This window comes from Triturus cristatus, chromosome 3_2 (genome assembly GCF_964204655.1).
Source record: "Triturus cristatus chromosome 3_2, aTriCri1.1, whole genome shotgun sequence".
In the NCBI taxonomy this organism is placed as follows: Eukaryota; Metazoa; Chordata; class Amphibia; order Caudata; family Salamandridae; genus Triturus; species Triturus cristatus.
In genome coordinates, this window is record NC_140584.1 from 1,061,656,558 (window position 1) to 1,061,683,527 (window position 26,970).

The 26,970-nt window shown below is 46.5% G+C and overlaps 1 protein-coding gene across 4 annotated transcripts in view; it reads left to right on the top strand.

The window, feature by feature from the left end:
• GTF2IRD1 (GTF2I repeat domain containing 1) overlaps positions 1-26,970 on the top strand; it is a 1,036,986-nt gene that overhangs the window by 958,759 nt on the left and 51,257 nt on the right. For all 4 annotated transcript variants that reach the window (XM_085649787.1, XM_085649789.1, XM_085649788.1 and 1 more), the window contains one exon: positions 7,103-7,236. In XM_085649787.1, coding sequence (XP_085505913.1) covers positions 7,103-7,236 — 134 coding nt within the window. The remainder of the gene's footprint in view (positions 1-7,102; positions 7,237-26,970) is intronic.

A 26,970-nucleotide genomic window follows, 5' to 3' on the forward strand; every position in this document is an offset into this window, starting at 1 on the left:
GCTACCTTTATGTAACGCCTGCAGGTGTTCAAACAAGTTTGCTGAGACTGTGCGCAGGCCTTCGACCGGGGCGCAGCAAATCCTCCGCCAAGATGGGAAAGCTGGATAAGGAGGTGCAACCTAAATTGTCCTTTGAATCAAAACGCATCAAAAAACTACTCCACCTGCGGTGATGGACTCGGAGACGGATATGGATCTAGAGGCGGGTGGCACTAGTAAGCTCGAACGGCTGATGCTCACCATGCAGCAAAGTTTACAGGCCATAGACAGTAAAATCGATGCTTTCAATCTCCGCATGGATAACATGGCGTCCAAACTGGACAAGCATGGCGTGCGAATTGCAGAGGCGGAGCAGCGCATCTCCTCCACAGAGGATAGAGTCGAGAAGGTCAGTGCATCCTGCGCCCTAATGGAAAAGGTACTATCGGTGATATCTGCGAAGAATGAGGAGTTGGAGGCTAGGTCCCGACGCAACAACCTGTGCGTTATAGGGGTGCCCGAATCCACCAATATTGGGAAAATGGAGCTGTATATCGAGGACATGTTTAAAACTCTCTTTGGTGCGGAGAACTTCTCCAGGATGCTGGTGGTCGAGAGGGCGCACCGTTCCCTTGCACCGCGCCCGATTCCGGGGGCACCCCCCGCCCGATAATAGCTAAGCTTCTTAACTATAGGGATAGAGACACGGCGCTCCGGATGGTGAGAGAGCGGGGCACTACAAAATATCAAGGCACCGAGGTACAACTTTTCCCGGATTTCACAGCAGCGGTGCAGCAGGCTCGGCGGGAATTCCAACCAGTTAAGAAGCGGCTGCAAGCAATGAAGATTCAATACGCCATGCTTTATCCGGCGCGGCTCAGGATACACCATGGCAGTAAGCCTAGACTGTTCACGACTCCGAAGGACGCTATGCAATATGTCAAGCAGCTTGAACGCAGGGAGACGGAAAGAGTGGCTGTAGATGACGCAGAAGCTGAGGACTAATGATATTTGAGATATGCATGCCTTGTCCGGTGTCTACACTGTCCACCATACCTCCTGTTATTTTTCTATGTGGTCATGGTACTGTTTTGTTATTTTCTCTAGCTCATAAGTTCTGATGTGCTTGCTTACTGCTGGGTTTGTGTATGGTCACTACGCCGCGGTAAGAACATCTTTAGAGATGTGGATAGTGCTGCTCAGTCGTTTGCCTCTGTCACTGCCCACACGAGATAGGACGCTGTATGGATGCGTTGCGTGGTCGGAGGGTGCCGGATGGGCAACATGGCTAGTCCAGAGTTGGCAGAGTTGTGGTGCGGTGTGAGTCCCAAATTGATGAGCTATGCTTGCGGGGACTGTTGGTGGGAGCTGGTAGTAGTCCCATTTTGCTGGGACGAGCTGTAGAGAGAGCTCCGAATGGGCCCTGACCCCCCTCTTACGCTGAGGGGGTTCTCGGGCAGCTAGTGTTCTGTAAGAGGGTACACCCCACACTGTTGATGACGGAAAGTGGACGATGCAAGTGGGCTAGCCGCTTGCAGAAGAATGGGTGGGAGTTAATGGTTCTGCTGTTCAGTTACATGGGGTTCTCCAGTATGATTGGGATGCTGGGGTGGGTGGGAGGGGTTTGGGGGAATGTTCTATATTCAATCTTTTCTATGCCGAATACAGGTCTGGCGGGTAGTCTGTGCATGCAACCAGACCAACACGCTTCTGCTGCACATTAACTTCATTAGGGTAACTGCCGCAAACTGAAGGCACACTGAATTGGATTACATGGAATGTCAGGGGTCTTAACAACCCCAAAAAGACCCGACAAGTGCTGGCGTATCTTGATCGTCATGCCATACATGTGGCATTGTTGCAAGAAACGCACCTCACTGGGGCTGCTGCCTCTTCGATAGCCACCACATGGGCCGGTGCTCGTTTTGCCTCCTCCTATTCATCCTATGCCCGTGGGGTTATGATTTTACTAAAAAAGAACGTCCCCTTCGTTAGTACCTATGAAGAAGCTGATGTTAATGGTCGATACATAATTATACAGGGCAAGCTATGTGGAACGTTAGTCACCATAATTAATGTGTATGGGCCTAATGTAGATGACCCTGGTTTCTATGACGAGCTTTGGAACAAGGTATATCAGTTGCCCTCGGCTGCTATTGTGTGTGGGGGGGATTTCAATGCGGTACTTGACCCTGCTTTAGATCGGCGCACCACCGCAAACCCTGCCATTAAAAAGGCCGCGCATGCGATTAGAACTGGTATGCAATCTCTGGGTCTCCTGGATGTCTGGCGGTTGCGGCACCCGGCCGCACAGGAGGGCACCTGTCATTCGTATGCTCGCAACTCGTGGTCGCGGCTCGACTACTGATTGACAACGGATGATGTCAGTGCCTGGATTACACAAGCTGCACATCTTCCTCGCACACTGTCCGATCACTCCCCGGTGCGGCTTACTATGTCCGTACCCACGTACATGTCACCGCAATTCCAGTGGCGATTGCAGTCGCCGAAGCTGCTAGATCCGGTATTTAGGGAAGGGGTGCGTGACGCTATTGATCATTACTTTACGGAGAATGTGGGATCAGTGCAATCCTTAGGCGTTGTATGGGAGGCCTTTAAGGTAACAATAAGGGGGGTGTGTATAGGCCTACAGGCTGGAGTGCTTCGGTCGCTGCGGGACTCCATGAGGCGATTAGAACTCGAGCTGGTGCAGCTAGAGCGGCACTATAATGAGAGACCAGATCCTACTCCTACTACCTTGCGCTCTAAAGTTACTGAATACAATGAATTGGACCAAGAAGTGAGACCTATGTCTCGGCGCTGGAAGGCCAGATACTATGGGGAAGGGGGTCGGCCTGGACGCGCTTTAGCAAGACGGATAACAGAGCCGCGAATGAAAAGCTGTACAGTGCACTCTATAGTGGAGGGAGGGGAAACTCACTGTGATGCGCCCGGAATCCTTGCAGCTTTTGTGAGGCATTATAAGGAGCTGTATGGTGGTCGCCAGGCGGCTACAGAGGACGATATCGCTCAGTACTTGGATGATATAGCTTTGGTATGGCTGTCGAGGAGACAACAGGACTTTCTGATGCACCCGCTGACGTCTGATGAGATCAGGGATGTAATCACTGCTCTGCCCAATGGTAAAGCTACGGCAACCGACGGGCTGCCGGCAGAGTTTTATAAGGAGTACATGGATATACTGGTGCCCCATTACAGGCCATGTTTGCGGAAGCTCTTGAACAACAGCGGCTTCCCGATTTGCTACGTGAGGCCTTAATCGTAACGCTTTTGAAGCCTGGGAAAACACCCGACAGCTGTGACTCATACCGGCCCCTCTCATTGATGAACACTGATGTCAAGATCCTTGCGAAGGTGCTGGCAACCAGACTGCGCCTCCTAATATCGGTGATGGTGTTGCCTGACCAATCAGGGTTTATCCCGGCCCGTTCCACGGCGCACAATCTTCTGACTCTGTTTGCGGTGATACATCTTCTGAAGCCCAAACTGCCGGCAGCAGCTATCCTACTGGATGCCGCAAAGGCGTTTGACTCCATTGCCTGGAGTTATATGTTTGCAGTGTTACACCGTATGGGGGTGCCATACTTATTTACGAATTGGATTAAACTACTCTATACGGATCCGGTGGCCCGGGTCCGGGTTAACGGTCAGACCTCAGATCCGCTGCCCATTCAACGCGGTACGCGGCAGGGGAGCCCTTTATCACCTCTGCTTTTTGCGGTGGTGATGGAGCCGCTGGCGTGCATCCTGCGGCAGAGGCATGCTGCTGCTGCTTTACGTTTTCTACAGCGACCCTTGGCAGTGTCCATGTATGCGGACGACATGGTCCTGTATGTGCGTGAGACAGCGCTACACCTAGCACGACTGATTCGTGAGTATGTACGGTTTGAGTGGTATTCAGGCCTCGCCATAAATTGGAATAAATCAGTTGTGTTATCCTTGACGGATAGCACTACGCATGTTGAACTCGATTGTCCCCTAGAATGGACTGATGAGCCCGTTAAGTACCTGGGTATCTGGGTTCATAAAGACCCTCAGGTCGTTCTCAGCACCAACTATGGTTCAGCAGTCTCGAGGCTAGAAGACCAGATATCTCAATGGGTTAGGCTTCCCCTTACCTTTGCCGACAGGGTTGCCCTCATCAAAATGGTGGTCCTGCCGAAATTTTTATATCTTTTTGTGAATGTCCCTATTCGCCTCACACAGCATTTTTTTACCATGATGCGATCATTACTTCTTACGCTGGCATGGGGGGGCAAGAAGCCGAGGATACGATGGGAATCTCTGACGAGACCGTATGAGATGGGTGGTTTTGCTATACCTAACATGCACTTGTATTACCTGTGTGCTCAGGCGCAATATGCCTATTATTGGCAGAGTGCTCCACCTTTTACACCGCATGTCGCGGTGGAGGCGGGTGCAGCCCATCCAATCCCTCTTAGGGCAATGATAGTAAATAGCACCACGGTTCTTGAACGGGGTGAAATAGACACAGTGAAATGTACCTATCTGGCCTGGCAGGAGCTCGGACGCCGGGCTAAAAGGTTACCATTGTATGCGCCAGCGATGCCGCTAGACCATCATATGGATATATTGGTGACGGGGGAGGCTGGATCCCTTAAAGCACACTGCTGGGGCACACACTATGGGAGACATCTTTCCAAGTGGGCAGTTTTTAAGCCTTTGGGATTTTGTGGGGGACAGGGAGCACATCCCCATGTTGACTTTAATTTACTGTAGGCTGAGGGCTGCGCTGCAATCACATTATCCCAGCTTCCCGGATGAACCGCTGGTGCTAGGCGCCTTGCAATTTTTATACACCATGCAAACTAGTGCGAAGTTGGCTTCTAGATTGTATAGTGCCTCGCAACAGGATGAGGGGCCTGCGGAATCAGGCTCACTGGCCAAGTGGAATGCTATCCTACCGCACCCACTCACAGAAAAAGAATGGGAGGTCTGCTGCCGGTTGACGGGGCAATTTGCTGCAAATGGCAATCTTAAATATATTCATTATAAGTATCTCCACCAGGTATATTATACAACGGTACAATTATGTAAGTACGGATTACGCGACTCGCATTGTTGTAAACGCTGTGGGGCTGATAACGCAGACTTTCAGCATTTGGCATGGGCCTGTTTGAAGGTGGCACATTTCTGGGGTGAGGTCACGGGAACATTAACGAAAATGGTAGGTGAACCAATTGACTGTACTATGAGGATCTGATTGCTAGGGCACGTGCTTCATGTTAAGCCAACAAATCGTAAATTTGTGGTGCTGGCGCTGCAATTGGCAAAGCGCAGGGTCTCGCTGCATTGGGATGGTCGCCCTGCACCGCAGTTGACATGCTGGTTACAGGACATAACATACTGCCGGGATCAACTTACCTGCTATGCAGAGGAATTGCCAAGTGTGTCCCGCCCGCGGGACATCTGGGCCCCCTTTACTACATATATGCTGACCAATGCTGTTGATTGAAGACATTCCAAATACCTGAACTGTATGATTCATTTGCATTCAGATGTATCTGTATCTTAGTGCTACCCTACTTTGCATGATATTCTATCGACTGCCCGCTATGTATTCTATATAATTTTGCCAAAGATGTACTGTTATTTCTGTTGGTTGTTCTTATGCCAATTTCCAATAAAATCTTTTTATACATTTTTTTAAAAAAAACTATGCCATGCGGAGATAAATGACACCAACAACAGGTGCACAGGGGTACTGCTCACAAAAAAATTTCTATCTAGTCTGACGCCTGGGCATAATTCTAAGGTAATGAATCTGTGGCTAGATTGTCTCTACCAGATAAGGCATTACCGAAGGTAAGTAACTTGTTCTTTACATCACCATATAACTTTTGATCGTACAGTACTACACAGCTCAAAATCTATCTCAAGAGCCAGGGCAGTATTTGACAATATTTCTAATAATTGCTCCAGTTTCAGAGCTGCAGCTAGCCCATTACATTTACAGTTTGCTGCTGTACTAGTGGTGTTCTCTAGGTCACACAGCTGCTGCCTCCAGGGCAAGAGCCATTTCAGTGAATAAAATAACCTGGGTGGCAAGGCAAATCTATCAGCACTAATATATTTTTCCAAAGACAAACTCTCGAGATGAGGCCCTCTCTACGTTAAAAAATTAAACTAGTGTCTTTGAGTTGCAGGAAGCTTTCACCCAGAGAGTGACTTTTTTTCCTGTCTTGGACCACTGCCATGTAGCTGGCAGTCCTCTATAGGACAAAATGGTCATTGGACATGAAGTCAGAACCACTTACTTACTAGCAGAAAGTTACTAACAATGATTTCCTGTCAAAAGGGTGTACCTAAGGATGGGGGGGGAGGGTACCGGGTGGGGAGGGGGGGCGTAGTCAGTGGCAGATCTGCCATCAGAACACCACCCAAAATTCCTGACCTCTGATTGAGTTTGAGGGTATGTCAGGCATTTGGTACATTAATTTGCAATTTATTGATGGATGTTCTGTTGCCACCGACCTTTAAAAGATGCCTATTGTCTAACCACTAGATACTCCGGACGGCCCGTTTACCATTTTTGCCCCCAGTTGGCCCATGCGTGAAGGAATGCAGGTCAGGAGGAGAGATGTAGGAAGCTGAGCCTATTGCAGCATGGCTAGAAACATCTTTCTCTAATGATTTTTTATTTTGCTGCTTGAATATCTGCGCAGTTTTTAATAACTGCCTAGAATCCATCTTAAATGTTTATTCAGGATAAACAGTTCTTTTTCTGTTCAAGTAGGAAGCTTGATGTTTTTGTGACGTCTTTGTGACCTACTTCTTTGTTGCACTTGGTGACATTGTTTATAAATAAACAGATTTTAATTTTAAAAAAATTAAAGATATTTAGTATCTGTATTAGTCTCTTTTCACACCGCATTACTTCTAAATGAAAAGAGCTACTTCAATTAAACAAATAAAAGTAAAAACTATGACTGTATAATTATGTACCTTTAGTAGTACATGTTTTAATATTCTAGCTGAAACTGCAGATTTATGTGCACTATTATTGTGAACGGAAGAAAATGCAAACTATACTGAATAGTTATAAATTCATGGAATCTTATTCCTGGTTATTCTTAAACAGCAAGAGAGCACGACGACGATGTTCCTAGGTTGAAGAGGAAGAGGGTCTCTGAAGGCAACTCTGAATCTTCTACACCATCATCTTCCCCATCATCTTCAAATGTCGGGTCCAGTTCGTCATCAAAGCAGGTTGTGGTAAGGGCTGAAAGCATAAACAAATCAAACGTGGATGATAATCTGCCATCACTATTGTGAGAAGCAGGCTTAGTATATGGTGCTCACTTATGTAAGTATAGTACCCTGAACTAATCCAGGCTACCCTTATGGTGATTCTAGTGGTCTTAGACAACCTTAGAAAGCTCTCTAAGTGGTAGCTGTGGATAGCAGCCTTCAGGCTTAGTCCAGAAGGAGTGTAAAGCAGTTTATTTTACCAATACTTAATATTTTGGTATAGGTTAAGTGGAAACAAAATGCACGGTGGAGTTTAAAAATATGTATTTATTATTAATACGCACTAACACAATGTATTTTCTCCTACACAGAGCTATAAACACGATACACACAACACTTTTTCAGTAGAGTACATAGGTGGCACAATATACAGTGGTCTCCAAGGGGAGACCAAACCATATACCAAAATAGTGGAATGCAAACCACGACTTAAGTCAAGAAGTTAGGCTGAATAAGAGGTCAAAACATGTTGGTAATATAATTTGGTCAGGTGATTCATTATCAGTGGAACAGCCATTACAACGCGGTTATTACCACGCTGTGCAGTTACATCGCATGCGTTACAACGCATGCGATGTTACAACGCTATGCCATTAGAACTCAAGTCTGTACATCGACTTGCGCTAGATGGCGTGCTAACATTACAAATAGTGTAGTTTACTATCCCAACACCTTCCCTACTGTTAAGTGGACTGGAGTTGGAATAGTAAATTACACTTTTTTAATGTCAGCACGCCATCTAGCGCAAGTCGATGTAAAGACTTGCGTTCTAATGGCATAGCGTTGTAACATCGCATGCGTTGTAACGCATGCGATGTAACTGCACGCGTGGTAAAAACCCGCGTTGTAATATCATACATCCACATTATCAATCACCACATGACTGATATTTCCCCCACGATTTTAAACATACCAGAGGCACTCATTAAAAAAGGAATCCCTTTGAGTATACTCCTAGGTATATTTTATGACCCCTATTTTATTATCTACAAAAAAATAATAGGACCAAGTGTTTTGTCCTGACCATAGATTTATAAGAACTTCCAGGGGAAGACTAGCTTCCTGTGGTCGAGTCCGCCGGGGTGGCTTTGTTCCTACCCCGGTGAGGGAGGTCGTCAAATGATAAAGGATGCCTCGATAAGTTGAGGGTGAGATGACCTTTCAAATATCTTTTGATGATCCATACTTCTAATTATATGTTTTTTCTAAACATTAGGTTTGTCATGATCTAAAAAACCCTAAAATGACTTTGTATGTGTTGCATAGTTTTGGAGGAAACATTTGAGGTGCTACCTCCTCTATTCTCCCCTTAGGGATCTGTTGTGACTCTCCAACCTTCCATCATCCATGGGGTTTCTTCAGGGTCCGCTGGGAAGGGTCCTTCTTCTGTAAAAGTGCAACCGCGACTTACCCGTTGACTTCTTTGAGTACACGGTTGTGTTCCCACTCTGCACACGGCCTCTGTGAGGTTCCTAGATACTCACCTTGGGTGGTTCCTTGGGTCCCCAACTCTTCTACGTCTTCTGGGTCCGTTCTTAAGTCATGGTTCGCATTCCACTATTTTGGAATATGGTTTCGTCTCCCTCTGTAGACCACTGTGTTACGCTCCTTCTGGACTAAACCTGAAGGGTGCTTTCCACAACTGCCACTTAGAGGGCTTTCTAAGATTGTATAAGACCACTAAAATCACCATAAGGATCGCCTGGATTAGTGCAGGGTGCTACACTTACATAAGTGAACACCATATACTGTGCCAGCTTCTCACAACTATCTACTATCAGACTCATTCTGACTGGTGCAAGATAGGTTATAGGTGCACACTTCTGAGCTCCAAGTAAATAACACTTTGACCAGCAGTTTTTACTCTGCACGTTTCTCCTGGGAATACCTGCAAATTTTTTGTAAGAATGTCCAAATTCTGAGTTTTACAGCTCTAAATTAGTGAAAACCATATGCACATTTTATCCCTCATTGCTACTTCAGAACTTGGAATGGCAAGGTAAAATGGCCACCGGAGGGAAATCGCAGAGTGCCTAATGGTTTTCCACCCATATATCTTAAATCCCAGTATTTGCAATATTTCCAGATTGAGGACCTGTGTATGATCATAAATTCTACATAATCGCAAAAGACATATCACTTTTTTTGCATATTAAAGAAGCACTACTACTGGATTTCTTAAGTGACTTAGCAGTTCAATAAAGGCACATGGTTGCCATATTTTCTAAAACTGTACTTGAAACAAAAACGACCCCTGCATATATGTCCAAACAAGCCCCACACCTCAGGAGCTATGTCTGCACTTTAAAGTGTGGTGCCTCTCTCATACATTTGTTTTTCTTCTTCATAAATTCATTTTATAATGCACATCTGCCTTGAATCAGATGTGAGGATAGAGGGTCGTTTTGAGCAAGCAATGCTGCAAACTTTCTTGGTCTGGACATGTATCTTCTTGTCTTCCGCAAATGCGCCTCTTGTCATACAGAATTCTCTGGAAATCTGACAAAATTGCTGGAAAAAGTGTCCATTAGAAGTACAGCTACCCATATTGAGTTGCACTTTTTGTAAGGGGAAACTGTCTTTACTCAGATTGCTTTTCACGCTCCTCTTTTCCATCTTCTAAGAATGTACATTTTTTGGGGGTAATAGCAGATGGTGTCTTTATATAGCGGGTATATCAGTTTGTATTGTGACCACACCTCCACGACCGCCTTGTGGAACTGCATGTAGGATGCACTGGCACTACCTAGTGTTGTATGGGTGAATTGCTGAAACGTGTTTTGGATCCACTCTGATGCTTGAAGACTTTTTTAGAAGATGCATCTGCAGATGGATAGAGAATCCTTAATCAAAAGTGTTTCCAAAGTTTACTCATTCTTCATTCTCTGGCAAAAGATTGTAATTTTGAGAGACATGACTCGACTATGAAACCATGCTGAAGAAGACACAGACACACTCATTCAGAGTTTGGGGCTAAATCTATCGGTAACACCCTGATGTAGTAATACTATTACTCCATTCAGTAAGTGTGGCATAACTTTTAAATTTAGAGCTTACCACTAGGGGTCTGCAAATAAATTGGTGATGGATACTTCTAACTGCATATTCCTCACTTTGTGAATATTCCCGGGGCATCAAGCTGAGTTAAGAAAACTCAGACACAGTACTCCCACATGCTGATCTGTGGTGCCGTGTGGATCCACATCTATGGCGTTCTGCTTTAGTAAGTGATAATTGCGCCACATATAGGTACCACCCATGCACTCTGATGTCAGTTCCATTTTTCTGCACCTTTCGCCATGGGTTTGAAGTACAACTGCCTAGTATATGATGAGATTTTCTTCTGTTTCAAAATGTAACTTGTGTGCAAGGGAAATGTCTTGATTTAAGCCTTGTAGGGACTGTCACAAACAGATGTCTGTGACAGAGCCCCACCAGGTATGTCTGCTCCCATATGAACCAAAACTACATATAGGATCACAAACCTCTATGTAGCTAAACACTGCAAGACTCCACGCCGTGACTGGTCATGGTCGAAAGGAAGGTCTCACTCCCAAAGTTATTCTTCATTGCAGTCAAGTTATTCGTGGAAGTCCAAGAAGACACATGAGAAATTCAAGCAGGAATTAGCCCCTTCTCAGCCTCCAGAAAAGATGCGAGAGCATCAAGATGCCAACCGACCTTGCACTTAGAAAGCCGATTCCGAGCCTGGTCCTAATGCAGCACCATCGCAGGATCTGCAGGGGCCTCCAGTTGAAATTCCAATGACAGGTTTGCTCTTGGCATCATCTGTGCCTCTCGAACCAGCTTCGGGTTCTGCACTAGCTACGGTCTCGACTTTGGTCATGCTGCCAGTCCCTGCATGGGTCCCTTCGACATCAACACCAATGCCGGAGAAGAAGGTGCACCCTGTAGTGGTCCCCAACACCACGCTGAACTCGTCTCAGCCCCTGCCTCGTTCCAAACCTACCGGATCTCAGTATGTTAGATTCTGACACGCAATGTTTACCACGCGGCCGTGGACACAAGCTGGATTTTCGGATTGAATTCCAATGTTAACCTGCACTATGATGATGAGAAGAAATATTTCCCACAATATAATTGGTCAATTGGTATGAAGAATTACAGGGTGCTAGTGGGTTGAGCATCTCTTCAGACTCAGAAATGGTCTCTCCCTAAGGCATTTGTGATCAGACGAGATGCAAAGGTCCTTAGCCTGCAGCTCCCCACCATGGGGGGTTAAAACTAAGGTCTTCAGAGAGGTCCTTCATCCTGGCCAGGCCACTACCCAACCTCTTGTGCCCTTCAATGAGGCTCTTACGGACAGTCCACAGACTAGCCCCTGGAGACCCTGACTTTCTCACGCAGCATCCTATGCTAGAAATTTGGTGGTTCAGGTGTCTAATAGAAGGGTTAATCCTAATGCCTTTCCTACGATCCCACATGACCATGAGTCAATATAGATGGAAATGTTTGGGAAGTGTATTTTTTATTTCAGCCAACCTTGCCTTACACTGAGTGAATTCCAGTTGCCTTCTGATCTGCTACACTCATGCTTTATGGGACATGGCTAGTCAGCTCTTATGGGCAGTCCCAGAGGATTTGCTGGCACCTTTCGCCCAAACTACTGAGGATGGATGGGATGCAGCTAAATTTATTACCTGCTGTGTCCTGGACACAACAGATTGCTTGGGTCGGGCTATCGGCACTATTGTGGTGCTTCAGTGCTATGCCTGAATGAGGTCTGTGGGCTTCTCCAGTAATGTCCAGGCATTATTAAGTGATATGCCATCTGATGACTCTTGCCTCTTTGGTGAGATAGCAGATTCTGCCCTAGAGCGCCTTAAAGGGAGTTGCGTCACAGCTTGTTCTTTCAGTATTTCTAGACAGCTTCCCCAACAATATGGTCCATTACAGAGATATGCCAGGGCCTTCCAATACAGTCCACATCACATTCAGAGAGACAGCGCCAGGCCATAATGAACAGTGTGAAGCTAAGTCCACTCCCCCCCCAGCGATCACAACTTTAAAACCTCTTAGCGTACCCTTTCAAACACAGAGCCACCCTATTTCTTTAAATGGGACAAGCCATTACATATGACAGATGGGTTCTTCTAATTGTCTAACAGGGCTGCACCTCCCAATTTCTTCAAACTGTGCTGCACTCTCCCCACCCTCGGCCCCCCCCATCAGAGCTATTGATGGAGAACCAAATGTCCATTTTGCAGCATGAAGTGCAAGCCCTCTTGGCCAAAAGGCCCAAAGAGAGTGTTCCAGTCTTGGAAGCAGAAACTGCATGTTACTCCTACTACTTCCTTGTGCTAAAGTCCTATCTTGAACCTTCTCCTTCTAAACGTCGTTCAGCAAAACACAAGTTCAAGATGCTCACGTTGGTCTGGGTTCTGTTTATCCTGGAGACTGGATGGTAACATTGGACCTGCAGCTCGCTTATTTCTATGTTCATGAACTGTAGACCCACAGGTGTTGCCTGAAGTTCACAGTATGCCAGAAGTATTTCAGTTTGCGATGCTCCTTTTTGGCCTCACCAGTGTCCCTCAATTGCTCACAAAAGTGATGGCTATGGTTGCAACACACCTTCAGAGATAGGTTGTTCTAGTCCTCCTTTACCTGAATGACTGGCTGTTGAAGGCAGGCAGTCGTGGACCACCTCCAGGCGACGGTCAACATTCGTACTTCATTAGGATTCTCAGTCAGCATGCCAAAATCACCCTTTACTTCTTGACAGGCACTCTCACTCATCGGAGCCATCCTGGATACAAGGCAATTTTGTGCCTTCTCTCTAAAGTGAAGAATCCTGGAAATTCAGGGTATGATCCTTATGTTTCATCCTCTGTCCTGGATTTTAATGAGGATGACTGTCAGACTACTGAGAGTGTTGCCTACCTGTATCCTGCTGATGGAATATGCTAGGTGGCACATGCGCATTCTCCAGTAAGATCTGTAGTCTAAGTGGGTCTGTGACCATGGGAACCTGTTAGATTTCATCCAGGTTTCGGAGGAAACTGCAAAAGATCCAGTGGTAGCTGCTTCACCAGAGTTCAGCAAGGGGCAGAGCCCTCACCTTACCCCACCCTGACCGTACAGTGGTGAAGGTCAGGCTGGTGGGGAGGCAATCTGGGAGAAGTGGAGATCAGAGGACTCTGATCTACGTTGGAAACTCAACTCCATATCTGTCTGTTGGACTTGATGGTGATCCGCTAGGCATTGAAGGCCTTCCTGACAACCTTCAAAGGAGGCTTGTAAAGGTTTTCACAGACAACACTACCTCCATGTGGGGCAGGATGTGTGCCAGAAAGCTCTATGCCACTGAAAGTGGCTGACTTGCCAGGACATTTCTCTGGTTGTGCACCACCTGGCAGAATCTCTAAATGCCAGGGTGAATGAACTTAGCTTCTGCCGCCTAGTGGATTGAAAATGTCAACTACATCCCGGGTGGTGCAGGGCAGTTTCCAGCAATGGGGAGAACTCTGGCTAGATCTTTCCACCACCAGCGATAACGTGTAATGTCAACAATTTGGTGCTCTGGAGTCCCAAGAAGATGCTCTCTCTAAGATGCATTCCACCAAGAGTGGAGCTTGGTAATCCTATATGAATTTCTTCCTCTGCCTCTACTGGCTCGAGTTCTCAAAAAGATGAGGACCGACCAGGCCCAAATCATCCTAATGGCTCCGGATATGGCTCAAAGTGTGTGACTTATGGGCATGAGCATCTGTTCTCTGATCAAGCTGTCGCTTCTGGTTGATCGTGTGTCGCTGCAGCAGGACAGGGTTTTGCATCCGGGTCTGCACAACTTCCATGCATGGAGATAAAACGACAGTAGTCGATTCCATTTGACCTCCCTGAGGAGGTTTAATGTCATCCTGGCAGCTAGATGCCCTTCCACAAAGTCAGTATTCACTGGCCGCTGGGGCAAGTTTGTGGCTTGGTGTGGGATGTCCTGTTGTTTGTTTTATTTTTGTGCCAACAAGGTCTTGCATGTGGCACTGTTAAATTGTTGCTCTTTAGGCCTTTTTACAGTTACCAGATCAGTCTTCTTTGTTCAAATCATCTTGTAATGAAAGGTTTCGGATACAGTCTGATGTCTGGGGTAATATTCACAATGTGAGGATTCTGCAGTTATATAGAATATCCACCAGAAAGAGAGTTACCGAAGGTAAATAACTCTTTAATTTTTAGGTCTCGCCGGAGCCAGCGCGCATGCGTTGCTCTGCGGGACTTTTTGTAAGGAGGCTTCAAAATCTGACCACACGCTCTTGCGTGTGCTTTGTTTTTGGTCAGAGGCTATTGGCCTTTGCGTGCGTCTTTATAAGAAAGACAGCATGCAATTGGGCAAAGGTGGGTGCATGTCCCGCCTATGTTCCGCCCATGGCCTATTGCTTGCAGTGACCCGCACAGGCACGATCTGTTTTGAATTATCGTGCCCAGACGCGTGCGAGATAATTCAAAACAGATGTCTCGCTGTGGCGGGCGCGCGCGCACCACTCGCGTGCTTGTTTTTGTTGGTGACGTCTTTCCCTTTCACGCCGATTATTCTTTAAATGTGTTTCAACATGGCATGTGGTTTAAATCTCCATATTGGACTTGTTTGGAAATACTTGCTGACTCATCTGACTAAGTTAAGGATTGGCCTTATATGGATGTGGCTTCTGGTCATAAGATCTACGGTATTTTGGCACTCTGCAGTGTATGTGCGTAGTACGGAACGTATGTTATTTAACATATGGTTACCTATGGTTACTCCGAATAAAGTGGCTTCATCCTTGGGATCATGCAACACTTAATAACATGCCGCATTTCTTGAGATTTAGCCTCCACTATGTTTGTGTGCGCAGTACACCTCATAACGATTTCCATTAATGGGTACTATTTTTTCCGTATTCGGATGCGGGGTCTTATTTCCATCATGCCGCATCTCTTAATGAGGAGCCTTTACTACGGTTACGTGCACAATATGCCGTTTGTGATTGAGCACTGACTACGATCCTCACTACTGGGGATAGACTTTAATTCAACTGCTGAGCACTGTGGTCACCCTAACTAAATATAGTGTGTGGCATCTATGTGCTTGAATAGGTGATATACACGTTTCTTAATATCGACTTGCTAATGATGCTTTCACCTTTTTAGGTCTACCTCTCGTATTCAGCCCTCATACCGCCTCCCTCCCGTTCCCACCCGTGTCCGTTTGTTTCCCTCATTTCTCACCCGCCCTTCGTTTGACCTCTCTCTGCCATCTCTCATTCCCCCACCCCCACCACTCCTTTTGTTCTTATATCAACCCTTTCGTCATGTCTTTTGCTACCCACCTCTCACCTGATCATTTCCTCTTCCCTCAAATCCTGCATGTCCTCTTACCCCTCCACTATAACTCTTCCCCAGCTTCACTTTCTCTGCCCCTCCCCATCACTATTTTCTACACTTCCCCTCCAACTTCCTTCAATGTTGCCTCTCCACCTTCCTTCTCTTTTCCCCTTTCTTATCTCCCATTCTCTTTTTTAACCCCTCTCCACCACCGACTCTTTCCCCTCCTCTCTCACTTTCTCTCTTCACTTCTCCCTCTTATACACTTCTTTCACCTTTGCATCCCTAGCAACCCTCTCTCTCATTTACACTTTAGCTTCTTGCATGTCGTTGGTCGTAAAACAGGCCTCATTGGGGTGCTGTGGGCCCCTCACGCGCCATTGCCCCATGGCCACAGCCCCTGCTGCACCAATGAAATCCGCGAATCCGTTCAGTATTATGAATGCGCTCCGTCACTCTAATGGGGTTTCGTGATCTGGAGCTTGACCTGTCGTGGGTGCAGGGGACTGCTACAGGATACAAGGCTTTGGTGTGGTTTCACTGTCACTAAAGCGGCCATGAGCAGCCAGAACTGGCGGGGACTCGACTGAGCAGTCATGATGTGTTGGGATAGACGAACCAAAACAACCAATAGAACAGGCAGAAAATAGTTGCCAACATTCCCCCCCAAAAAAGAAAAAAGAAACATTTTTATATTCTTTTTTTAATAAGGTTGTTCAGTTATACATATCATCTTAATTATAGAAAAGGTAACAAAATGCTTACAACACTTTTTACTATAACTTTGCTACACACAAGCCACACTTATCTACAACATAGCTTAAACATATTAGCAAAGCCAATAGGTCTAGCTAAACACTTACAAGGTCCCAAAGGCGAGACCTATTGGCTATGCCAATGCTTGTTTGCATATGCAGTTCATGGAGTGCTGTTCTGCATGGTTTCACACATTTTGTACCACATATGAGTAATTTAGTTCAAAAGTCAAGTCATGTACATATTAGTTTTACACTTGATATTTACTAAATATCAAGGGTAAATCAACATTCTAAAGTGCATGTTGCACCATTATCAACTTCAATCTCATTACCCAAATTTGTTAATTTCAGAAAAGTAGTTCCAGCAAACAGGACACAAATCCATGACATATCAAACCATATAAATATTTAAAAACAGGTTTTGCAAGTGAGCATGATGACAAATATTTATTCTTGATCCTGTGTATATTAAACATACATCAGCTTTTATACATGAATATTTGTTTTTGTTGGTCTTTTTGAAATGGTGGTTATATTATTTGGATGCTGATTGTATTTTTGGAAGTCTTATAAATTACTTGCATATGCTTATATGCTTTGTCGACATTTACTTCCATATGCATCCATATCCTTGACAGAGATTCAATACACCCCCTATTTGTCATTATGGGCCGAAAAGGTGTGTGCAAATACAACATCTGAAAAATAGATAAACATGCAGGACCATTCACAAGTTTTTCAGTCTTTTCTAAAAAACATTTGAACATGTTATAGATCATTCTGAAAATCCCAAAATGCTATGTCTTCAATTGTTTTAATCTAATTTGAGTTGCTAGTAAATAACTGCATTAGAATGTGATACAATGTATCATAAACAAAATGAACCCTATTTTGACACATGCTTTCCTAATTATCTTTTGTTATGTTAATGCTAACCTGTATTATGTATCAGGATCTACCCACAAGACTTCTTATGACTAACAACTTAGGGGCCGATTCTGATGTCGGACGGACCGAGTCTGTCCGACATCGGTCAGAAACTGGAACCGAAGGACCTCTTGTAGTCGGTTCCAGACCTGCAAGTAGGATGGGACCGAACCCTGTTCGGTCGCAATCCTATACTTAACAACAGGAGCATGCATTCCGAACTGAAGGCATGCTCGCATCGTTAAGTGCAGAGGTGCAGTTCATCCCTACACCCGGTGGCAGGCACCCTAAGGTGGCTGCCACCGGGTGCAGGGATCAACAGGGGGGCATGGGCCCCCAAAGACAGTTTCCCTATGCCTTTCTGTGTCAGAAAGGCCAGCACAGAAAGGCAGTGGGAAACTGCCATCGTACTCTCTCGGCAGGAAAGAGCCAGCTGAGGAGGAGTGCTGAAGGGTTTCCGGATGGTGAATGAGCTCTCTTAGCCCATCGGAAGCCATCCGGAAAACTGAGTTGGATTCCTTTCCGACCAAGCCCATCGGAATGGCTCGGTCGTAAAGGAATCCGAACGGGCAAGTCCGATGCGGTTAGATGGCTCCAATCGAGGGTCGGAGCCATTCCTTACTGCATCGGAATCGGGCACTTAGTATAGTATTTGCCTAATATGTATCTTTAAAATGTACACTAAAGTAGTCATACCACCTCACTTACCAATCATCAGAAACACTAAAACCATGTGAGGGTAAACATATTATAAGTCACTAATTAGGACCACTCGGTACAAATGCAATGGATTTTCCCATCTCTTACTCCACTCTGTATGGTCATTCTCTCCACTGTTGGATAGTTAATAGATTTTTTTTTATGACCCACTAAAGTCCGCTTCGACACTATGATGACAATCACTTCAGCAATATCAAGTGACACTCAGGATAAATATATAACTTTCTAGTGTCACCCAAACGACATCATCATAGTCAAGACTCACTGAGGTTATCTGGGTGACCTTTTCTTTTTTCAGCAATATTTTTTTGTTAAACGTTTTTGACATTTATGTACCATAACCTTAAACAGAAAGAATACTCACTATTTACACCTCTGAGGAGGAATGGAGAAATCTATCTTTCAAAGAGGAGAAAACACAAATTCAATCCTAAACATGATTACTGGCTCCTCAGACGTATACAGGGCAAACCTTTAGGTTCCAAAATAGGCAGAGGAGGAGACACATCCATTAGTAGAATCAAGCAGTGGCACAGAGCCACAAAGAGCTCAACCGTTAAGCAGGAAAGATAATGACAAACAACTCTTTTTCAGTAGCTTAATCAGTGCATCAGGCAATAGTATCAGGACACCTATCAGGTTTAAGGCTGATGCAAGAGAAAAGAGGGAGACTTTATTTAATATGCTGCAGGGAACAAGAAACTATCCAGTGCTCCAGGTTTCACAAAATCAATATGTAGCGCTTGGAGGGCCAGACTTTTCAAGGCAGTGATGGGACTTAACATCTGGGAGGAAAAGAATCCATTGTCCCAAATCATGGACCTTCTTCCACATAATTGCCTACTTCAGAACAACCTTGTGATGTGTTGCGAATCACATTTATAGACAACCACATGCCTGCCAACTCACATTGTGACCCAGAATTCTGGCATAGACTTTTAACCGCACATTCTTCACCTTTTGAATGTTCTCAAGGCTTCAGACTGGATCTGGAAACATCTTGACTAGTACCCCTGTGCACCGATAAGTGGTGTTGTGTGGCTCCGTGGAGACGCTGCCTCAGTGTGGAAGTGACACACGGGCCCCCATGTAAGCACCTCTAAGTTGCACTACCGTCAGTTCTTTACTTTCTCTTGCAAGGGATTTCCATGTATAGTTATAAGCACTTGAATAGATCCGCCCATGTGCCGGGACCCCGTAGCACTTCTTTAGATATATTATCTTAAGTGGATATTTTTCGCCTTTCTTCAGGAAGTCCTGCAAGAGATAGAGAAGACAATAATGCAGCCCAAATAAATAGGCTACAAAGGCCGTAACTTCATCTTGAAGTGAAAAAGAAACCAGTATACTATGTTTTGTGCAATTTTTTATGGTGTTTAACACACAGAAAAAACCCCTTCACAAAACTCCTTTTTCATGATAGAGATGAAAGGATGCCACAGAGTAGCCCCCATAGGCTGCCATTATATGTCTTAACTAGACGCTGTTACATAAGCTACAAGAGCACTCCCACTCGACCTATGTCTAATTCACTAGTGGCTTAAAAAAGCTCACTGGGCTCCCCTTTGCTTTATTCCCACAGTAATTACAACAATTTTTTTATTCAAATCCATTCTTATTTATTAAATTCATGTTATCAAAAGTTAAAAAAGATTTTTAAGTGCAAAAAACATTTTTTTTCTTCAATGTTTTGGTCTTTTGTGTTCTGTATTACTATATTCAATTGATCATTTCAATATTTCAAATTGGTATACATTGTGTACATAGTTTGCATGGGAAACCCCATACTGTGATCCACCTTGCACCATAACTACCTTGCATCACATCACAACCTGACCTAACGTACTGATACATACACTCTTCACACACATCCTTCGTCCAGCTATAGAGGCATACACTTTTTTAATCACGGATGAGAGTCCTTCATTGATTATTTATTATTATGAATAATCAATTAATAATGTGATGTGAGGTAGTTGTGGTGCAAGGTGGATCGCCGTATGGGGTTTCCCATGCAAACTATGTACATAATGTATACCAATTTGAAATGTTGAAATGATGAATTGTATATAGTAATACAGCACACAAAAGACCAAAACATTTGAAAAAAGAAATATTTTTTGTACTTACAAATCTTTTTTAACTTTTGATAAAATGTATTTAATAGATAAGAATGGATTTGAATAAAAAATGGTTGCAATTACTGTGAAAATACAGCAAAGGGGAACCCAGTGAGCTTTTTAAAGCCACTAGTGAATTAGACATAGGTCGAGTGGGAGTGCTCGTGTAGCGTATGTAGTTGTTTTTGACCCCTTCTCCGAGACCTAAGAACTATATTTAGGGGGCACCTTCTGCATATTACATTAACTAGACGCTGTGCCTTTAAGAAAACTCCAGAGACCTCCAGTATCCCATGATGCACAGCCAGTGGCAGTTACTTCAGTTCTTTTTTCTGGCTCCTGCTATCAGGACCCTGAAGCATTGAGTTGTACCAAATTTGTTTTTTTTCATCAAAATTTTCTTCAGAAATTTACTTTTAAGTGTTTCAATCTACGTCTTTGGTCTTTCTCTATCTTTTTCTGTCCTTTTCTGACAGGAATTGCGACAGTTTCTTTTAAAAATACCATCTCTTTTTGATAAGTGCCCAGACTGTGGAAGGAAGAAATCCAAATCTGACCCTCATAGAGTGTGCATTATTTGTCTACCTGCTACTCACGTTCCTGAGTCCTGTTCCATCTGTAAAACCTTTTCCAGGTGTACACTGCCTGTCAGGGAGAGGATTTGATTTCAAGCAATAGAAGAACGAAGAAAACAGCAGATCCAGTCATCAGGTGGGACTTCAGGGTGAGGAGAGGGTCAGGACTCTACCATGGCCCTATCTTCAGACTCTGGGGGGCTCCCCAGCAGAAGGCGTACTGAAAAACAGCATAGTTCCCGGTCGACGACGAAGGCCACAACGTCGAGAGGAGCAGCGGCTACCTGTTCGCCGTCGACCCAGGGCTCTGGGTCGAAACGACGTAGACGTTCAACATCAAGGAGAAGATCTTCTATGGCGGTGGCTGCACCAACGCGGAGAACTCATTCGGCGTCGAGAAGCCCATCACAGACAGTAACAAGATCGGCGTTGAGAATATCGCATCACTCGACGTCTACCCATGATCGACCTCGACACATCACCGCCGACCGACGTCGACTCCTCGCCATCTATCTAAGTCTCCACGCCACAGTCATTCGACGTCGAGAAGACACCGTCATTTGACATTGAGGAAAACCCGTCGGTCTACTTTAAGAAGTCTGCAGTCGACGTTGGGAGTAAGTTCTCCTATGACACGACGTCGAAGGTCGCCATCAACTAGTAGATCGACATCGAGGGGGAAAGATGGTTCTCCTGTGGATTCGGTGGTTCCCCAGAAGGCTTGGAAAAGGAGGAGACTAATCTACTCGTCAGATTCGGAGTATTCTCGTACACACTCTACGTCTAGAACCATATCACGACTCAGTCTCCTCATCGTCATCCAGTTAATACATTGCCTCCTCCTCCGCCTCCTTCTCCTCAGCTGACTACACCTCCTCGTCCACCTCCTCCTCCTCCTCCACCTCCGCCTGCTACTCTACTACGAAGGCCGAGGTCCAGGTCTCATACGAGGGATCGTTCTCATTGACATATACGGTCCTCTACTCATTCCCACCGCTGATATCACGGTGGAAGGTCTCATTCGAGGCACACCAGGGACACTTCCTCTACAAGTACAGGAATATATTCACCTACTTTGTCTGACTCTCCTCCTCAAAGGATTTCACCAATTGACGATATCTCTACTTTTCAGGAAGTCTTGGTTTGAGGAGCTTAAAAATTGAACATTCCAATGTCCATTCCTACGCCATCAACTTCTGTGATATTTGAGGCTTTTCAACAAAGACAGGCATCTTGTCCTTTGGTTCCAAGCCTCTTGGAACCGGCGATGGAACTTTTTCTAACAGCCACTTCTATTAAGCCAGCTCCATCCCGGCTGCAAAAGAAATATCGCCCTCCAGAACAGGATCCCACATTCCTAAGAGCTGACCCGCCTCCAGACTCCGTCGTTGTGGTGGCTGCTAAAAAACAACATACTACGGCTCCAACATCCACAGTTCTACCCGATAAAGAAAGCCGTAAAATAGATTCAGTGGGAAGAAAAGTGTGCTACACAGCAGCGACATCCATGAAAGCTGCTAGTGCTAAAGCGCTTTTAGGTAGATATGACCGAGCTCTATGGGAGTCTCTCCGACAATTTGCATAACATCTAACTAGAGATTAAAGGGAAGATTTTAATGAGGTACTAATGGAAGGATTTATGGTTTCTAACCAAGTAATTAGCGGACCCATCACTTCTAGCTTCATATGGATATTGTCATGGAGTGGCCCTCAGGCGTCATTCATGGCTTTGCTTGACTTCTTTGAAACCTGAAGCGCAACAGCGTATCCTGAATCTTCTGTTCTCCAGCACTACACTCTTTGGATCTCATGCAGACGAAGAGATGGCACACATGAAAGCGGAAATGGAAACATTAAAAGCGGTGGGTCTCGAGTGGCCCAAAGATCAGCGAAGATCTTTCCGCCCTTTCGCACGATGATATTCAACACAGAGGGTTCAAACCCCTCGGTGGCATCAGGGTCGACAATCTGGTACACAGCAATTGTATCAATGATCTTACCAACCTTATCAAAAAAGACAACCTAGAGGAAGGTCAGGTCACCAATCTTCACAAGGAGGCAAGATGCCTACTGGCTCCAAGCAGTGAATCCTGACTTCCCCCTCTTCCGTTACCCACTCCGGTAGGTGGAAGCATTCAACATTTCTTGGCAGAGTGGCAAAGTATCACACAAAACAATTGGGTTCTGAATATTGTGCACAATGGATATTTTCTACCATTCACAGGTCCTCCACCATCAGTGCCTCCAAAATAGTCAAGATTTTGCCTGTTGGGAGGCGTGGCTACGCAACGTAGCATGATGGCCGCTGGTTAGGCTTGCTCCATCACACCTTTCTCATCCCCGACTATCCGTGACATTAATCCGGCCCCCGAGATCAGCATACGTGAGAGGAAGACCTGCTGATCCCATCGGTGCAAGAACTGCAGCTGTGAGACTCCTATAGCCGAAGTTCTTGCTGACGCCAGTTATGGCCTGGACGGGAGGCGCAGCCGGGCAGTGAAGTGATCACCATAGCTGAGTGCGTAACGACGCACGGCGGGGAACATCTGACGCCGGCCTTGGCCCCACATAAATGTAATTTGAGCCGCTAAAGCCCCTGGAGAAGCACAACTGCGGGGCCCATTTCGGAGGAGCTGAGGCAGGCAAGGAACCCGTGACCAGAGGTGCAACCCCTGGCCACAGTGGACCTTGGCGAGGTTCTGCGAGTGGTGCGGCGTTCGCCTCGACCGCCTGAGACTCAAGGTCGGGGTCTCCGCCTGACTCATTGGCAGCGGTGCACAGCCTATAATTACTGGCGCATTCCTGCGAGAGAGGGGGGGATGCTGTGGCGGGCGATCCCCAGTGCAGCACCGGAGCAACCCTTGCTGAGAAGGTGAGGAGGTGGTGAGGCGCTGTTGCTTAGGCCCTGGCTGAATTAGACACTGATGGAGGCCTGACCGCCTCATACGCTGCTGCGGGGGGTGCCTCTCCCCCCTCCCCCCTCCCCCCTCCCGCCCTAAGACCCAGCCCCTTAACTTGCTTCTGACCTGGCCTGGCGAGCTGAGTGACCTGGGAGCCAGAGACGGACCTGGAGAGTGGGCCCTTTGCACTGACGAGGCCATCCTCCTATGATTGGGCGATATCACCTCATCCCTACCTCACCGATCTTCTGCACTCGCAGAGCGGAGACCCAATGGTGCTACACCTCCCAGTTGACACGCTGGTATAGAAAGGGACTTGGAGTGGCTGCACACCACCACTGCAATCCAGTACTGGACCTGAATTTGTGAAAATCACGATGTCTGGGACAAAGGGTTCCAAGGTGGTCCAACAGAACAAACTAGACCGTTACGCGTTCCCACAACCATCACCTCAGGACCAGCGGGCCAGAGACAAAGCGGGAGGCGGATCAGAGGAGAATCCCCCTGAACCGACACTCAAGGATGTCATGGATGCCATATCCGGGGTCCGGTCATCTCTGAAACAAAGGATGGACACGATCTCCATCGACGTCACACTCATCAGGGCGGGCCTAGCGAAAATCAACGAAAAGGTCAAGCAAATGGAGATCACGACAACAAGCTTGGTGGAAGACACTTCGCACCTCCAAACCGAGATCCACGACTTACAGCTTTTCCGGAAGCTTGCCGAAAGTAAGCTTGACAACTACAAAGGATGCACCCACCGCAAAAACATACGAATCCTTGGGGTGCCGGAATGGGCGGAGGGGCAAACGCCGGATCTATTTGTGAAGGAACTCATTCTTACTCATCTTCAACCCAAAGGCCTGTCCAAATTCTTTGTAATCGAGAGAGTGCACAGGGTCCCTGGGGGGCGACCGAAGCCTGGGCCTCCCCCGCGGCTGCTGCTGCTGCGGGTACTGAACTTTCGTGACAGAGACGTGATTCTGCAAAATGCCCGATTGCCCCCGCCGCTCCGGTATGAGAACGCCGACATATCCTTCTTTCCGGACTTTACGCAGGTTGTCCAAAAACAACGAAGATCTTTCCTAGCCGTCAAAAAGACGCTCCGTGCATATGGTGTGAAGTATGCCATGCTGTTCCCGGCGCGACTTCGTGTGGAGGCTGAAGGCAGGACTTGGTCCTTCGATAATCTGGAAACTGTGGCAGAGTGGTTGGAGGGCTGGCGGGGAGCTAAGGAACACAACTCCTCTTGAGAAAACCAGCGAGCCCGCCCATGGAGACATCAGGACTCCGTTCCAGGGCGCAATGGGATCCACCACCTCACCGAACTTTCCCCGCGTCGGAGGGTGACACGGGTATCATGCAACAAAGACCGCTGCTGACTTATTGGGTTCAAGCTTGTTTAATGGGACATGACTCTTGGAGCTCTCCCCTCTCGGGGAGCTGTGGGACGTTGATCGATTTGGGAGAGATGGGGAGATGTAGCATCCACTTCACCCCCACGTTTTTACCTTTAGTTCTTCAGTTGGGCGACAGGCACTCTGCATATTTGAATCTATGGGCTGTTTAAGACCCACAGTGCAGGGGTGCAGGGAAGGGGGTTGTTGGGATTGGGGAATTGAGAGTTGTTCTGTTTTTGTTGAATCGGCACGAAAAGATTGTGTTCTATGGGAGGAACCGTTGACCTTCACACATTTCCATGAGCATGCACGGGGACAGCACCATTAAACTTTTGAGCTGGAATGTCAATGGGCTTGGGGACAAGGTTAAGCGCAGTGTGGTTTTACAATATATTAGGAGACATGCCCCGGACGTAATCCTTCTTCAGGAAACACACTTGATGGGAAATTCCTGCAAGGCACTAAACAGGTAGGGTTACAAACTGGTGGCCTACGTAGGCGTCACTACTGGCTCACGGGGAGTGGGAATACTGATGCGAAACTCCTTCCCATTTATGGTCCAATCTACATGGTCCGATGACCTGTGGAGATATATTGGTATCATGGGGCCGTGGGAGGGACGTACGCTCACTTGCATGTCTGTCTATGTCCCACCAGGCCTTCAGAACCGCACATTCAAAGACTTGGAAGCTGTACTACTCTCACTTCCAGAGGGCCTGCTGATGATGGGAGGGGACTTCAACTCTGTGGTTTCAGGCACACTGGACCGTTATCCCCCGCGAGACACTGGGGCATCAGCCAGATGGTTGCCAGACTTTCTAGAGGCCCTCAGTTTAACTGATGCGTGGTAACTGATGCGTGAAGGGCATATCACCCAGATAGTGTCCAACACACGTTTCACTCCGGGGCGCACAATAGCCTTTCCCGTATAGACTACTTTATCGACCCAGCATCCCAAATTGCACATATCCGCGAAATCAGACACATGGCGAGAGGCATCTCCGACCACTCCCCGGTACGGGCTCACCTGGCGACCCAGGTGTGTGCAAGGCCCTACTGCAAGCCAGTGACCAGTACTTCCAAGAAAATGAAGGCACAGTTGACTCCCCCCAGACACTGTGGGAGGCATTTAAGTCGGTAATACGAGGGCAGGCACTCTCCCTGATAGCTGGAACACGCAAGGAGAAAATGAAGGAACTGGTGGCTGTAGAAAGTGCAGTCCTCAGACTAGAAGGAGAACTGGAAGAGGAGATGACACAGGAAAAGCTCCATACCTTGCAACTTAAAAGGGATGAATATAAAGCAATAGCCAAAGATAGGGCAAGATCCATGGGGCGGAAGACAGTGGGCAGAGTGTATGACCTTGGGGACAAGGCAGTGAAAGTCATAGCATGGCTAGACAGAAAAGAACTTGCATCCAGGTTGGTGCCAGAATTGATATATAAAGATGGCCAATCCATCACAAATCCCCAGGCTATTGCCAATATGTTCGCTGCTCACTATAGTGACATCTATCGCACTCACACATCTTACACTGAAGAGATTCCCAGTCCCTCCTCTGGGACATTGCCCTTCCTACCCTACCGGTTGATGACCAGGAACTATTGGACAGCAACTTCACTAATGACGAAATTGAACTAGCGATTAGAAGTCTCCAGTCAGGCAAGACACTGGGTCCCAACGGCCTTCCAATTGAACTCTATAAACTAGAGCCGGACAAACTAGCCCTACACCTGCGGTCCATGTTTGCAGAGAGCAAGAAGCAGGGGACACAACCGCTAGATCAGAGGGTGGCCACGCTTATCACCATTCATAAAGAGGGCAAACCTAAGACGGATTGCTCCTCGTATAGGCCAATCTCTCTCCTAAATGCGGAACCTAAAATCCTCGCTAAACTCCTGGCCAACCGTCTCGTTAAACTGATCAGCGGTTTGGTACACCCTGACCAGTCTGGCTTTATGCCCCAGCGCAAC